Source organism: Drosophila miranda, chromosome 4, assembly GCF_003369915.1.
Source record: "Drosophila miranda strain MSH22 chromosome 4, D.miranda_PacBio2.1, whole genome shotgun sequence".
In the NCBI taxonomy this organism is placed as follows: Eukaryota; Metazoa; Arthropoda; class Insecta; order Diptera; family Drosophilidae; genus Drosophila; species Drosophila miranda.
In genome coordinates, this window is record NC_046677.1 from 20,297,872 (window position 1) to 20,311,477 (window position 13,606).

General features: G+C 50.7%; 4 protein-coding genes across 5 annotated transcripts in view; 1 reads left to right on the top strand and 3 right to left on the bottom strand.

The window, feature by feature from the left end:
• LOC108163255 (chitinase-like protein Idgf3) lies at nucleotides 1-2,120 on the bottom strand. Its single transcript, XM_017298426.2, has 3 exons — nucleotides 1,542-2,120; nucleotides 907-1,458; nucleotides 1-845 (listed from the first exon to the last, which is right to left on the bottom strand). The coding sequence occupies exons 1-3, from the start codon at nucleotides 1,660-1,662 to the stop codon at nucleotides 190-192; spliced, it is 1,329 nt and encodes a 442-aa protein (XP_017153915.1). The 5' UTR covers nucleotides 1,663-2,120; the 3' UTR covers nucleotides 1-189.
• Nucleotides 2,121-2,218: 98 nt separating this feature from the next.
• On the bottom strand, nucleotides 2,219-4,904 carry LOC108163256 (chitinase-like protein Idgf2). The gene is made up of 3 exons (XM_017298427.2): nucleotides 4,753-4,904; nucleotides 3,014-3,571; nucleotides 2,219-2,952 (listed from the first exon to the last, which is right to left on the bottom strand). Exons 1-3 carry the CDS (start codon nucleotides 4,859-4,861, stop codon nucleotides 2,300-2,302), a joined length of 1,320 nt encoding a protein of 439 aa, XP_017153916.1. The 5' UTR covers nucleotides 4,862-4,904; the 3' UTR covers nucleotides 2,219-2,299.
• LOC108163254 (carboxypeptidase N subunit 2) overlaps nucleotides 4,051-13,606 on the top strand; it is a 46,133-nt gene continuing 36,577 nt past the window's right edge. Inside the window, exon 1 of one of the 2 annotated variants that reach the window (XM_017298425.2) lies at nucleotides 4,051-4,182. The gene's annotated coding sequence lies outside the window, so the exon portion shown is untranslated. The remainder of the gene's footprint in view (nucleotides 4,183-13,606) is intronic. The other variant, XM_017298424.2, reaches the window with a different exon arrangement.
• LOC108163257 (chitinase-like protein Idgf1) lies at nucleotides 5,147-6,647 on the bottom strand. Its single transcript, XM_017298428.2, has 2 exons — nucleotides 5,919-6,647; nucleotides 5,147-5,861 (listed from the first exon to the last, which is right to left on the bottom strand). The coding sequence occupies exons 1-2, from the start codon at nucleotides 6,577-6,579 to the stop codon at nucleotides 5,203-5,205; spliced, it is 1,320 nt and encodes a 439-aa protein (XP_017153917.1). The 5' UTR covers nucleotides 6,580-6,647; the 3' UTR covers nucleotides 5,147-5,202.

The following is a 13,606-nucleotide window of genomic DNA, read 5'->3' on the forward strand; positions in this document are numbered from 1 at the left end:
TTAATTTGCGGTGCATTTTAGTTTACAACTTTGTAATTAATTTGCAAAAAGGGACAGCGACTGCGACGGCGACAGACAGAGACCCATTGGGTGACATTTGGAACACCGTTGGACCCTCCTCCTCCTCCTCCCCCCATCATTGTGACATTTGCGTGGCTGGGGCCGAGGCTGATGATGTCTTCATGGGCCTTAGAGCAGGCGGTACTTGATGGCACGCAGCATGGGGAAGCGATCGGTGGTGCACTGGCCGCGGAAGTCGTCCTGCGTCAGATCGAAGAAGGCCACGCCGCCCAGATTCTTGGAGCGCACATAGGAGGCCTTGCTGGAGGCCGAGTCGGGATCGTCGTAGCTGATCCACAGGCCGTGCTCGCCGTTGGAGTCGGCGGCACGGAAGGCGTAGCTGCCGTAGCGCTTGGTGGGGTCCAGCACGCGGCGCACAGGAGCGTCGGCTCCTTTGGCGTTCGCATTGCTGGGATTCGGCATCAGTTGACAGATCTCGGCCCAGTTCAGCATTCCCTCCTGCTTGCTCTGGCGTCCGGCAGGTGCGGCGCCCTCTGCGGCGGCCACCACAGGCATGCCCGAGTCCCCGGAGCCGGTGCTGAGCTTCCAGGCCCTGCCGTAGGCGGCAATGCCGATGTTCAGCTTGTGGGCGGGCACGCGCTGCAGCAGCCAGTGCTCCAGCTGGTAGTTGACGTTGTAGTGGCCCTGACGGTTCTGTCCGAAGGCCTCGTACAGGGGGGCGGAGAAGTCGGCTTCCTCGGGATTGCGCTGGGGGGTGAGGAAATCAAAGGTTCCCAGGTTGATGAAGTCCAAGCTGGGTTCAATGGCAGGGGCATCGTAGTACCCTGGAAATAGGCAGGGATATTCGTTTAGAAGGGGCTCCTTGGGGGGTCAGCACCCACTTACAGCTGGAGTTGACATTCGGCAAGACGGTGAGACTCAACAGAAGATTGTTGGTCTTGAAGGCGCTGCTCAGATCCTTGATCAGAGCCGTCAACTGGCCCTTGTGGGTCTCCGAATCCTCGTCCACAATGTAGTCGCCGGTAAAGAACTTCTTGAAGCTCTTCCAGGCCGAGCCGACGTCCCCGTGGACCTTGCGCGGCTTGTTGCGGGGCAGCTGAAGGGCCAGATCCAGGCCATCAAAGTTGAAGCGACGCACCACGTCGCGAGCGGACTCGATGAAGCGCCTGTGACCCTGCTGTCCCGACTCCAAGAGCTTGATGTATTGATTACCCTCGTTCTGGTCGGCGTCGCCGCCCACACTCAGCAGGAACTTGATGTGCGGATAGCGGTCCTTGAGCGCCGTCAACTGGGCCAAGTGTCGCTGCTCGTAGTCCAGCCGCTTGTTGATGCTCTGCAGCTCCGAGTTATCCGCATTGACGCCCGCATAGCCGTAGATGATATGAGTGCAAAACTGCAGTGCCAGCTCCATATCCGTCATCGTAAATTGAGCCAGGCCTGGGCCGGGGAAAGGGGAACGGAGAGCGGGCGAAAGGCTGGTTTAAATTACGGGGAATTGGAAAGTCTCACACGACACTTACCCTGACGCTGGAAGCCCTGCGAGTCATAGAAGCACACCAGATTAGGAGCTCCGCTCACCGCTGAAAACGATGCCAAGAGCATCACACTCAGCCCCAGGCCGAGCCACAGAGAACACATCATCGTGTAGACCTCGATAGAGAGAGAGAGATTCACAAAGAGAGCAGAACGGAGTGCGTAGGCAGGTGATGTGATGTGTCCGTCTCTGGCGAGATGCGAAACAAAACTGAATTCGAATGGCACTGGCACTGGCACTGGCCCGTGGTCGGAGCTTTTGTAGAGTCGAACCGAACAATAGGCGGACACGACACGTAATTCGTGGGGCTTATTATCAAGAAATCAAGTGACAGCTGACACCGCCAGTTCAATGAGATCACTCCGGCTCTGGTTCTGGGTAATTTACACAGCCGCGTTTACTTCCAGTTTACTCAAGAGATAATGCCCAGCGACTCGGCAAATCTTCAGCAATTTATGGCGGGGGGGGGGGTAGTCACTATACAAGTATTTTGCCCAAAATTTAGTTCACAGTTTACCGAGATACGCCATTACAAGGTTAATATTCAAAGAGCTTGGAAATTTGATCAGAAAAAAAGTGCACAGATTTGAATTTTGAAAACGAAAACTGTGTATCGTTCACAGCTGCCTAAAAATCACTGGAAAAAAGGCCTCTAGATTTGTCTGTGTAGAGCCCACTTCAATCTACGAACAGTGTTGGGTAAATATTTATTTCGAGTACTAAAATATCTCCACCGAAAAGCATTTACAAGCGATACTTGACGGCGCGCAGCAGCGGATACTTGTCGCCGGTGCACTGTCCGCGGAAATCGTCGTAGCTCAGGTCGAACAGGGCCACGCCCCCGAGGTTCTTGACCCGCGCATAGGCCGCCTTGTTGGAGGCGCCGTCGGGATCGTCGTAGCTCACCCAGAGGCCCTCGGTGACGGCCCCGTCGACGGGACGAAAGGCGTAGGTGCCGAAGCGTTTCGTCGGGTCGGTGACACGGCGCAGCGGGGAGTCGTTGCCCTTGAGGTACTGGTTCTGGGGATTTGTCAGCTTGCCACAGATCTCGGCGTAGCTGAGGAGACCCGGCTTCTGCGACTGGGAGCCCTCCTTGGCGGGCCCATCGGTGTGCGGCACCACTGGGACACCGTCCAGACCCGAATCGGGCGTCAGTTTCCAGGCGTTGCCGTAGGTGGAGACGCCCAGGTTCAGTTTGCTGGAGGGGAAGCCCTGCTGGAGCCAGTAGTTCACCTGGAAATCGGCATTGTAGTGGGCCAGACGATCCTTCGACTCTGGATGGTAGATGGGCCCGGTGAAGTCGGCCTCCTCGGGATTGCGGGCGGGCGTGATGAAATCAAAGGCGGCCAGGTTCACAAAGTCCACCAGGCCGTTCAGGGCGGGTATATCAAAGTACCCTAAAGGAGAGAGGATTGCCGATATATCTATATTCCAAAGGGAAACCCATTCTGTACTCACATGTGGAGTTCACGTTGGGCAGGACCGTCAGGCTGAGCAGCAGGCCATCGGGTCGGAGCGAGTCCTTGACATCCCGCACAAAGGCCGTGAACTGCTCCTTGTGCAGTGCTGCCTGGGGATCCACGACAAAGTCGCCGGTGAACAGTTTCTTGATGCTCTTCCAGGCGGAGCCCACATCTCCGTGCACCTTCCGCGGCTTGTTCCTGGGGAACTGGTAGGCCAGATCCAGGCCATCGAAGCCGTAGTTCTTCACCAGCGAAAAGGCCGACTGGATGAAGCCCACCTGGCGCACCTTCTCGCCCTCCAGCAGCTCCACGTACTTGTTGGGGTGCTCCACATCGATGTCGCGATCGCCGCCCACACTCAGGAGCACCTTCAGGTGGGGATACTTGCGCTTGAGGGAGGTCACCTCGGAGTACTGGTGCTTGTAGATGTCCAGGTTCTCGTTGAGGCTGTGCGCCTGGTAGTTGTCCGCCCGCAGGCCCGCATAGCCGTACACCAGATGCGTGCAGAACTGCAGGGCGATCTCCAGGTCGGGATTGAGCAGCTTGCCCAGACCTGAAAGGCGAATTTAATATTCATAAGATGTACGACAAATTGCAGTGCCTCGACAGCGGCTTGGAATGACAAATAATCGTCAGCTCTAGCTTGGAGAGCGACACTCGGACACCGCCACCGCCACCGCATCGCTCTCCCTCTCCACCCCCCCGTATGGCTTGTCATCTCCATTGTCTCGCTGTTTTTTCAGTGGCTTAATTGAACGCCAACAGAGTGTGAGCCCAGCGAGCGGTTCATTGTGGCTCTGCTCGCTTGGGTGCGTGGCACAGTGGCACAGAGGCCATCAATTGGGGAAACTCAAGTACATTTTCCACCACAAAGACTTCGATATAGAGCTTCCCACTTCATGTACCTTTCTTATGTGGAATTCATAACAAAACCTAGACTATCGCGTTTTTAACCACTGTGCAACGCTGCTGAGTCACTTGCTGCTCTGCCTGCCACTTGTTTCAATCTCTGCAGGCCGCCAGTCGCTGGGGCAGTTGTCGTGTTGCTCTCGCTGTGTGTTGTACGCTCTGGTTTTCATTTCAAAACAGATTCAAAACAGAGATCTCCGAGTGAATCATTTTTGGCCTATCATCCAATAATTACCTCTGATTACGGCCTGGTAAGTGAGTAATCCACCTGCAATTAGCTTTCAAGAAGTGCAACCGCTTACGGTCTCTGCTCTGCGGGAGAGCCCTCTCTCTCTCTCGTCGCGGAGTCTCTCTCTTTGGACTAAAAACTTGTCCGATAAGCCACTGACCTCCCCCGGACACAGTGGGCCCCCGTTTCAGTGGCACAGCAGCTCTCTCTCTATCTCTTTCTGGCCGTGCGATAGGCATTTCGAATTGAATTGAATTAATTCCCAGTTTTGTTTTGAATACACAAATTGTTATGTAACTTGTTTAGCGAGTATTTCATATATTTCTAGGAATTTTTAGAGGTGTGTGTGCATTTGGCACATGCTAATCAAAGTGTTTAAGTGTTTGTTGTGCTAGTTTTAGAGGCTGACTAAGGGCTTGGGGTTCCAGGGAACTGTCTTCTGTAGAGGAATGTACATTCTAGAAGGGATATGAGGCATAAGGAACACCCAGACCCACTTTACTTGTCACAAAACGTACTTCCCTTGGAGAATCTTTGTTCTCTGCTCCCCCCAGGGAGTGCTCCCCACCTGACAGACCCCCCCCAGACCCTCTTACCTTCTCTCACATAACTGGAGGAGTCATAGTAGCAGACCAGATTGGAGGCCGCCTCAGTGCCAGCCACAAGGAGGCACGCGACAGACGAGAGCCACAGCAACAGCTTCATTACACAACCGCAGCGAAGATCAAATGAAATCGAACTAAAGCTGAAAATGAAACTGAAATGAAAACAGAAATAGAAACCGAAATCCAAATCGAATGACAGCACGAAAAGCTTAAGCTGGAGCTTTGCTTGGAGCCACACAGAGAGAGAGAGAGGGAGAGGGAGAGAGAGGGGAGAACAGAGCCGAGTCGAGTACAAGTACGATCCAAGTTTTAGTTTTGTTTACGGCGACGGCGACTGAGGGTCAAGTGTCTGAGGCCATTCGGTATTGAAACAAAAACCCCACACTTTGCTGATTAGAATTTACAAAATTTATTTCGCCATCGCGCCCCCCCCGTCCCCTTTCAGCCCATGAAATACTTAATAGAACGTACTATGGGAAACTTCTGGCCCGTGCAGAGGCCCCGGAAGTCGTCGCAGCCCAGATCGAAGACGGCCATGCCGCCGAGTCCCCGGCTCTTGGCGTAGGCCGCCTTGATGCCCGCAAAGTCGGGATCGTCGTAGCTCAGCCACAGGCCGTGATCGCCGTTCTCGTCGGCCGGACGCAGAGCGTAGTTGCCGTACTTCTGGGTCAAATCCGTGACCTTGCGCAGGGGCGCCGCGGCCCCCCTGTACACGGCCGTGGAGTTCTGGGCCAGCTTCGAGCAGATCTCCGGCCAACTGAGCAGGCCCTCGGCACTGGCGATCTGCAGGCCACCGGGCGCTGGTCCGTACGTCTCCGGCACCACGGGCAGGCCACTCAGGCCGGAGTTCTTGGTCAGCTGCCAGGCCCGACCGTAGCTGGCGATGCCCAGGTTCAGTTTGTGGGCAGGACAGTGGTTGTGCAGCCAGTAGTTGACCTGAAACTCGACGTTCAGGTGGGGCAAGCGGTTCTGTTCGTCCGGCAGATGGAGGGGGGCCGTGTAGTCGGCCTCCTCGGGATTACGCAGCGGCGTGAGGAAGTCGAAGGCCGCCAGGTTGATGTAGTCCAGCTGGGGATGCAGCTTGGGGACATCGAAGTACCCTAAACGAAAGGATTTCAGTGCCACATCCACTTCCATGGCCCGCTCTCTGTACTTACAAGTGGAGTTCACGTTCGGTAGAACCGTCAGGGTCAACATGAGGTTGGCATTGCTGAAGGCCTGGTGCAGGTTCCCCACCAGATCCGTGAACTGGGCCCTGTGCTGCTCCGCCTGGGGGTCCACGACGAAGTCGCCGGTGAAGAGCTTCTTGAACTGCTTCCAGTAGCCGCCAATGGAGCCGTGCACCTTCCGGGGCTTATTCCGCGGCAGCTGGAAGGCCAGATCGAGGCCGTCGAAGCCATTCCGCTTCAGCAGGATCATGCTGCTGTCTATGAAGTTCTGCTGGCTGGTGCGATTCGCCTCCAGCAGCTCCACGTACTTGTTGGGATGAGCCTCGTCCCCATCGTGGTCCCCGCCCACACTCAGCAGGATCTTCAGCTGGGGGAACCTCGCGTGCAGGCCCGTTATGTCCTTGTAGTGGAACATGTCCAGGTCCACGTTGAGGCTGAAGAGCTCGTTGGTGCCGGGCTTGAGGCCCGCATAGCCATACACCAGATGCGTGCAGAACTGCAGGGCCAGCTCCAGGTCGTTGGGCGCCAGCCGGGCCAAGCCCTGGCGCAGATACGAGGCCGAGTCATAGTAGCAGATCAGATTGCTGGCGGCACGGGTCAGATCTGTGAGGCCGAGAAGCCCCACTAAACAGAGCAAAAGTAGTCGCATTCTCCGTCGAAATATAAAAGTACGTCCTGACTTTGGGAGTGAATATTAACGACTGTCTGAGGGGCAGCGCGACTCTCGGAGCTTTTGAGCTCCCAAGATGGGGGCTTATCGCGGTTTCTGAGAATCGCCAGACGATGAGGCCGCTATCAGGTTTTCAGGTATTACGTAGTTTACGCCGTCACTTGTTTTGCAGTAAACAAATTTCTAGAATTATGACTCAGTCGAGGGGTAGGGGCACATTTAGAGGTACTTTTGAAGCCCTCTAAAGAGGGTTTTGGTTGGGGTCTGTGAAGGGAAAGATGTACAGGAAATATAGAGCTGTTTCTGGATTGATATTCCCTAAAACCCAAATCCAAATCTGTTCATTCGTTCTTTCTTTCGAGCTCTTTCTAAACCATTTGGGGGACTTTCACTTAGGCGGCCCCTGGCTGATCTTTAAGATCTTTAGACGGGCAAAGGCAACCTGCTGGGCAGATCCACGAAAAGGTTCGCCCAACCAGCAGCTGTCTGTGGAGGCACTTCACATCAAAAATCAATTGAAGCATTAAATACCCAAAACAAAGGCCCGAAAGATGCCTGGGGCCCAAAAGCCGCACAAGGACCTCGAACGACAGCTAATGACAACAGTCACAACAAAGGGGGGGGTGGGGGATGGTTAGGATGATGCAGGATGGCGTATGTGACACAGCCAATTATACAAAGGACACAGAGAGAGAGTCCTGCAAAAGAATGCGAAATAATCCTCACACGCTGCTTAGCGCTGACAATGGGGCGGCACACAATCGGGGCGAAACGGGGCGGGGCGGGGTAAAGGCGTGTTCGTGTTGAGAGGCAGCATTATCCTCCTCAATGTCCTCCGATTTCGAGTGTGTGCTTTGTATCTGTATCTGTGGCTCTCATTATTCTTTGATTTATATCAACGAGCCGCAGCGTCAGGCATTGTCTACTCACACTCACACTCACACCCTCCCTCTCCCCCTCCCGCTCCTGCTTTGTGGCACAGATAAAATAGGTCAAGCCTGGTCCTCCCTCCCCCCTTTGTTTTCTGTTTGCTCGCCGTCCATTTCGTTAGTTTCCGTCAGTCATCAATCAGTCAATCAATGCGGGGCAAATAGCAACCAATGCCAAATAGTTAAATGCGTCAAACGATGGGATTGTATTACATTTATGATCTGCACTGTTTGACTTTCATTTATTTAATGGGAATATATATTTTTGGGGGTGATGGTTAATGGATTGGGCTCTATAAAAGTCGTGAAAGAATGGTTCGACGTGCCCCAATCTTTATCTGTGGCTTCCCTCTACCCATCTACGATCGTAATTCAAGGACTTCTAAGCCAACGCCTGCCATGAACCCTTTTCATATATAAATAATCTTAATGGCTCTCCAGCTTAGGTATTCCTTTGCTATTTGCTTGAAAACTTGAAATTGTTTTCCATTATTCGACATTCCTTCCATTTCTCAACTTTGTGGCTCGTTTAATTAAGTCCAATAATAATTTAAATAAATACCTTTACCAATTTAGGGAGCCCACACCTCCCCCCCAGGGCTGTGTATCACCTGGCCTATCACCCCTCATTATCTGGCAGGCAGCAGGTGCAGAAAACCGCAGAAAACCGCAGAAAACATTTGCCTTATTTCGTATTTCTAATTAGACAGACGCCCCCCCCAGTTTTCTCTCCGTTTTCTGTAACCAGGCAGACAATGAAATGTCGGGAGCACAAAAGTACAAAAGAAAATTCAATTTTCACAAAACAATTGCCATTAGGTGAAGGCCTTCCTCCGGGCGGTGGAGGGCGGAGAAGGGCGGAGTGCTGCTGCCCAATTGATGTGCCTAATCAGTTTATCTAAGGCGCTTTTTTTTCTCTCCGGGGGTGGCTGGCCAAAGTCCCGGCAAATTCATCATTGTCAAATGTGCGGCTTGACATTTTTTTTAAGTGGTGGTGGGAGAGGGGTGTGGGGCAGGGAAAAATGTAAACTTTTTTGAGGCAACTTTTAGCTTTTTTTTTTGTTGTTGTTTTTGGGGGTTGCCTTTGGCGGGCAATATAATTAGAAATTCATAATGAATTTTATTTGCTTTGGCCACAGAGCCAAAAAAAAAGGCGACGCTTCCTTGTCCAAATGTATTTTTTCGGTAATTTTGAGGCGCATTTTTGTGCAAATAAAATTAAAGCACCCCCCGGTTGTATGCTACCCCCCACCGCCACCCCCACCACAGAGGCATATCAAATTATCAGCCAAGGGCTGGGCACTGGTCCCTCAGTGAGAGTCCATCAGTCCATCAGTCAGTCAGTCAGTCAGTCAGTCCGTCTGTCAGTCTGGGGTCTTGTGCTTTTTGGGGGAGGTGTGAGCTGCGCGGGGGGAGGGGGGGGGGGAGGGGGTGCTAATGCGGCATGCAGGTATCAAAGCGACGTTTGAAAAATGAAATTAAAAATTGTTGTTGATTTAAGCGCAAAAAAAGGAAATGGATAAAGCGGAAAAAAACCTAGGAAAAAGGAAGTTTTGTGGCAGCCAAAAACGAAGTGAAGATACTCTTTGGGATGGGCAGAGAACGACTCCAATGGAAGGTAGAGGGGATTCGGCTCACACGAGCCAAGCTCCTCTTTGAATGAGCTCCTCTCCTGTACCCCGAAAGCGGAGCTCCACACTGTTTTGGGGGATACAGAGGCCCTTCTTTCCATAGTTCCCTCCCCTCTTCATCGGTGACAAGCTTCTTGTCCTAGTCCCTCGACCTCCTTCTGTAGAGTGCACTGTAGCTCGCCTCAAATTCTAATTTTCTAATGAGACAAAGAGCCTTCGTTTCTTTAGCTCTTCAGGTCTTTCAGGAGGGTGCTTCCTGGCATTCCATTGCCAGTGCTCTCTATTAGAGCCTGGCTGATTCCCTGAACTGTCATTCATTAGGCCAGAACATGCTGCTGCTGTTGTTGTTGCTGGTTGCTGTCTTCATTAGACCTGGCCTGGGCTTCAAAGTAAGTTCGGAAAATGTAGTTCTCTGCCGGTTGCCGGGTCCGGAAATCGCTTTGGTTTTTGGTGGCGCCACATGTCACCGGCCAGCGAGACCCGTGACGAAACCTTGAAGGACTTCTTCTCGGGCTACGAGATGACCTTCGGTCTGTTGCTCATATTCATTATAAGCCCAAATAACTGTTGTTTGTTGCCAGAACGAGTGGCAAGTGTCAAAATACCAGGCCCCAAAGGGGGGGCTCCCCCCCTCATCCATCACACGTCACCTCTTTGTCTCTTTCTCTGTCTGGATGGCGCCTTCTGGTTTTCTGCTCAATTTGTTCTGGCCTCCCCCCCGTCCACCGTCCACCTTTCGGGGGCTCGGGTTACCAGTTGCAGCTAACTGACTGGCTTTTGGCCGAGGGTTATGTGATTTGGCCAGGTCTCTGCTGCTGCTGCTCAAGTGTCAGCCGAGAAGCGAAACCCTAGTGGCGTCTGGCGACAGTTGGCCCTGGCTCACGATTATCCCCTCTCTCTGACCTCTATCTGTGCCTATCTGCCCCTCTCTGCCGCTCTCCGCCCCCTCTATGCCCCTCTCAGACCCTCTCTGCCACTCTCTGCCCTTCTCTGTCCCTCTCTGCGCCTCTTCTCACCGTCCAATAGGCGTACTTTTTGCTGTAAATCAATATCGACGCTTTGTGGTCAATCAAAATGTGATTTTTTTGTTCGTAGCCGTCATGTTATCTTTTAATGTGGGATACCCAGGGGTGGTAGGGGCATTTGTGGCCATAGAAGGCAGGATATATCCATCATTTGGGCCCAGGCACCACCTCTAAGGAAGATCCTCAAGCCTTGAGATGTGAGATCTCTTCTGGAGATCTGTTTCCCAGTTTTTAACAAATAAAGAGCCTTCTACACCTCGATCTCCGTTTCCCCTTAACCCTTATAGAGCCACCATATTTCAAAGTTTTTTTTCTCAACAACAAGATTTTATCGTTATTAATTAATTTTTATAATATACGAAATGCTGTTTAAGACAAAAGAAAACTCATAATGGCATTAATTTATTGAAAAATATCATAAAAATTGAATGGCAAAAACAATGTCATAAATAATAATTAATGCCACTTAATGTACACACTGGAAAAAAAAAAACTGAAAAAAACTGAAAAAAGTTAATATAAATAAAAAGGCTGGACATAAATCTGGGAAGAGCGGGGGGGGGACAGACAGTTGCCTATAAAAATGGTTTATAAGTCTATAAAAACCAATTGTTTGCATTGTCCGTAATTGCATTAAAAAACAGCGCCAGGCGACACTCCAATAAATATTGATCGTACGCACAAAAAAACAAAAAAACCAAAAAAAAAAAAAGGAAGCAAAACCCCGGCTCGAAATCGAAGTATATACATTTTTAATTTCAGATTTAACGCGGCACATAGAATGTAATTAAAACAGAATCTGATTAAATAAAAACAAATTAAGTGGTTTGTAAATAAATTGAAAAGTTAGTCGCAGGCCACAAAAAAAAAAAAAAAGAACGAGTGTAAATAAATTTTTGTGGCTTTTGTTTGTGTTACAGAAAATCCATATTCCATATAATACATTAATAGCATAAACCAAATGTTAATACAAAAATCGAGCCTGCTGTGGAGGGCCGCATCTTTGCCTAATTTCGAGGAGAACTTTCAGCACTTAGGGCGGGCAAAGTTAAGATAATATTGTGACAGGCAGCAGCCCCAATCCCAGACAACCCTCCCTCCCTCCCCCCAGTCTGGCCACGCCACGGGGCATATCCACAGACCATCCACAGACATTTGTCTGTCTATTTTCCTATGCAAATCGAACCGGAAATGGAGGTGGAACGTTGGACGGACAACCCTTTGCGCATTATTCGTAAATCTAAAAATGTTTTCTTTTGCTTTGCTTATTTTTTAATTGTTAAGTTTTTATTCCCCCCTCCACCCCCCCCATCTGGACCCTTTTGAACCCTGCCAAAAAGTTCAACGAAGTGTGTAAAGTTCTTCTTCACGAAAGACGCTGCCGAGCTGCTTTGGCATTAAATTTGTGTAAATGGATTTTGCTAATGGATCCAATAATTCATTTACAATTTTACATTTTTAGCCCGGCAAATGGTATTTGCGCCGAAGGTAGATAGAAGTCGGGACAACTTGGCCGCACTTTTCTGTGGTCGCTGATGGGGAGGAGGGGCTGGGGTTTTGGGCTGGAGGTTGGGCTGGGGTTTTGGGCTGGAGATTGGGTGGGGTTTTGGTGGTGGAAGGTGTCTTCGAGGCTTGCTGTTGGGTAGCTTCTGTCTCCAAGTTTGAGGCATCTCCTGTGGGCAGAAAGAAGATTCATCTCTGGTTCTCCTTGTATTTCTTCCTAGTCCAAAACTCTCGAGTCTCTACTTCTTCCCCTTCAGATCTGTCCCTTATCCCCTGTTCCTCTGTTATGTTAATCCCCTACCCCCTTGGGGTCTTTGGGTAACCTTTAGCCCGGCAAACAATTCCAAACACACAATTAAATATCATTTTTTACGCCCAATAAATTTGTTAAAAAATGCATGAGGCTGCGTGTGTGTGTGTGTGTGTGTGCGTCTGTAAAATAAAGCTGACCATTTTTTGTTCACACGCCAGACACGCAAGGCGGTGGACAACAGTGCGGGGCGGGGCGGGGCGGGGCGGCGCGTGCTGCTGCCCAAAAAGGACCCACAACAATGGACCTGTACGTTATTTTGTCTGTTTTTTTCGAGATACCCTTTGATTATAGAGATCAAGGGGTATGTAGAACAGGAGGAAAGGTTTCGATACAAATCCTATGCCTGCATTTTGTGGCCTCCTTGGCTCCTCAGGCAATCATCGGCTCTCAATGGCTTGGCAGGAGGCTGTCCTTGGAGGTAGCTCCTAGTCGAGAGGTTCATCCGCCCAGCTGGACACTCATGTGTGTGTGCGTGTGTGTGCGTGTGTGAAAAATCACTGCCGCATAACGAAGGTCCTGTCCGGCCGCTGTTGTTCCTGTTGTAGCGCCATTATTTTGCTTAATTATTTACATGAGTAAACAGTTGAGAGTTCAGTTCGGTTGAGCTCCTCCGGGATCCGGGATGGGGATGGGCTCGGTTCATATTTATGAACAGCACTTTTGTGTGTGTGAGTGATGCCGTGTAAATAACCGCAAGCGCGGCGTTTAAAAATTGGTCAAAAGCTCACTTAATGGATCGCTCTCTCTTTTTTGTGCGGCGAGGAAAAGAGATTTTCCAAGAGTTATATAGGGTGAAAGGCCCCAAAACTTTTTCCGTGTGGGAGTAGTAGATTCCATGATATTCCAATTCCATAAAACGGGCAACGCCTTCGACATTCTTGTTTTCCCTTTTTTCTTGCAGCGAATCAAATCGAAAAGAAACTTGCCACAAACTTCCAATCAGACTCAATTTGTTCCAACAACAACAACGACCAGAAGTGGAGGCCCACGAGGAAGAGCCCTGAAAGAACAAGCCTCACATGGTCTCTGTCTCTCACCTCATCCTCGGCCCACCCCGCTCCCCGCTCTCCGCTCACCGCCCTGGCAATAATAATTTCAAAATTACAAATTCACAAAACGTACGCGAAATTATGCGCAATGTCTGCACTTCGTTCCTTGCGTCTCGCAGCCTCCTTGGCCCTCCGATTTCAGGCCCGGTTCCACATTCGATGTTGTTCGTCTTCGTCTCCTGTGCTCTCCGGGCGGACGAGTACGAGTCCGAGTATCTTTGTATCTTTGCATCTTTCAGCTGCCATCTGCCGCCTGCCGCTGCTGCTTCTGCTGCTGTGCCGCGCCTAAAGCACTTTTTATATTATATATAGAGCCACATATATATCGTATATGGATTGTATATATGCCGCCATGCCATATCAAGGATTACATGCCACATCCTCTCCTCTGTCGAGGCACAGTGGGCCATAAGCTGTGGAAAAGGCAAACACCCTTTTCTTGGGTAGATCTTAGCCATAATTCGTTGAATAGAACCTTCATTCCCCTTGAATAATCCCCATGCTGATCATTTTCCCCCCAAAAACTCCTCCTTAAATGGTATTTCTCCTTCAAAAT

Coding starts and splice junctions, on each gene's coding strand:
- LOC108163255 (XM_017298426.2), bottom strand. CDS start 1,662: ATGATGTGTTCTCTGTGGCTCGGCCTGGGGCTGAGTGTGATGCTCTTG. Junction 1,459..1,541: donor GCAGGGCTTCCAGCGTCAGG/GTAAGTGTCGTG, acceptor TCCCCGGCCCAG/GCCTGGCTCAATTTACGATG. Junction 846..906: donor GCCGAATGTCAACTCCAGCT/GTAAGTGGGTGC, acceptor GCCTATTTCCAG/GGTACTACGATGCCCCTGCC.
- LOC108163256 (XM_017298427.2), bottom strand. CDS start 4,861: ATGAAGCTGTTGCTGTGGCTCTCGTCTGTCGCGTGCCTCCTTGTGGCT. Junction 3,572..4,752: donor CTCCAGTTATGTGAGAGAAG/GTAAGAGGGTCT, acceptor TTCGCCTTTCAG/GTCTGGGCAAGCTGCTCAAT. Junction 2,953..3,013: donor GCCCAACGTGAACTCCACAT/GTGAGTACAGAA, acceptor TCTCTCCTTTAG/GGTACTTTGATATACCCGCC.
- LOC108163257 (XM_017298428.2), bottom strand. CDS start 6,579: ATGCGACTACTTTTGCTCTGTTTAGTGGGGCTTCTCGGCCTCACAGAT. Junction 5,862..5,918: donor ACCGAACGTGAACTCCACTT/GTAAGTACAGAG, acceptor CCTTTCGTTTAG/GGTACTTCGATGTCCCCAAG.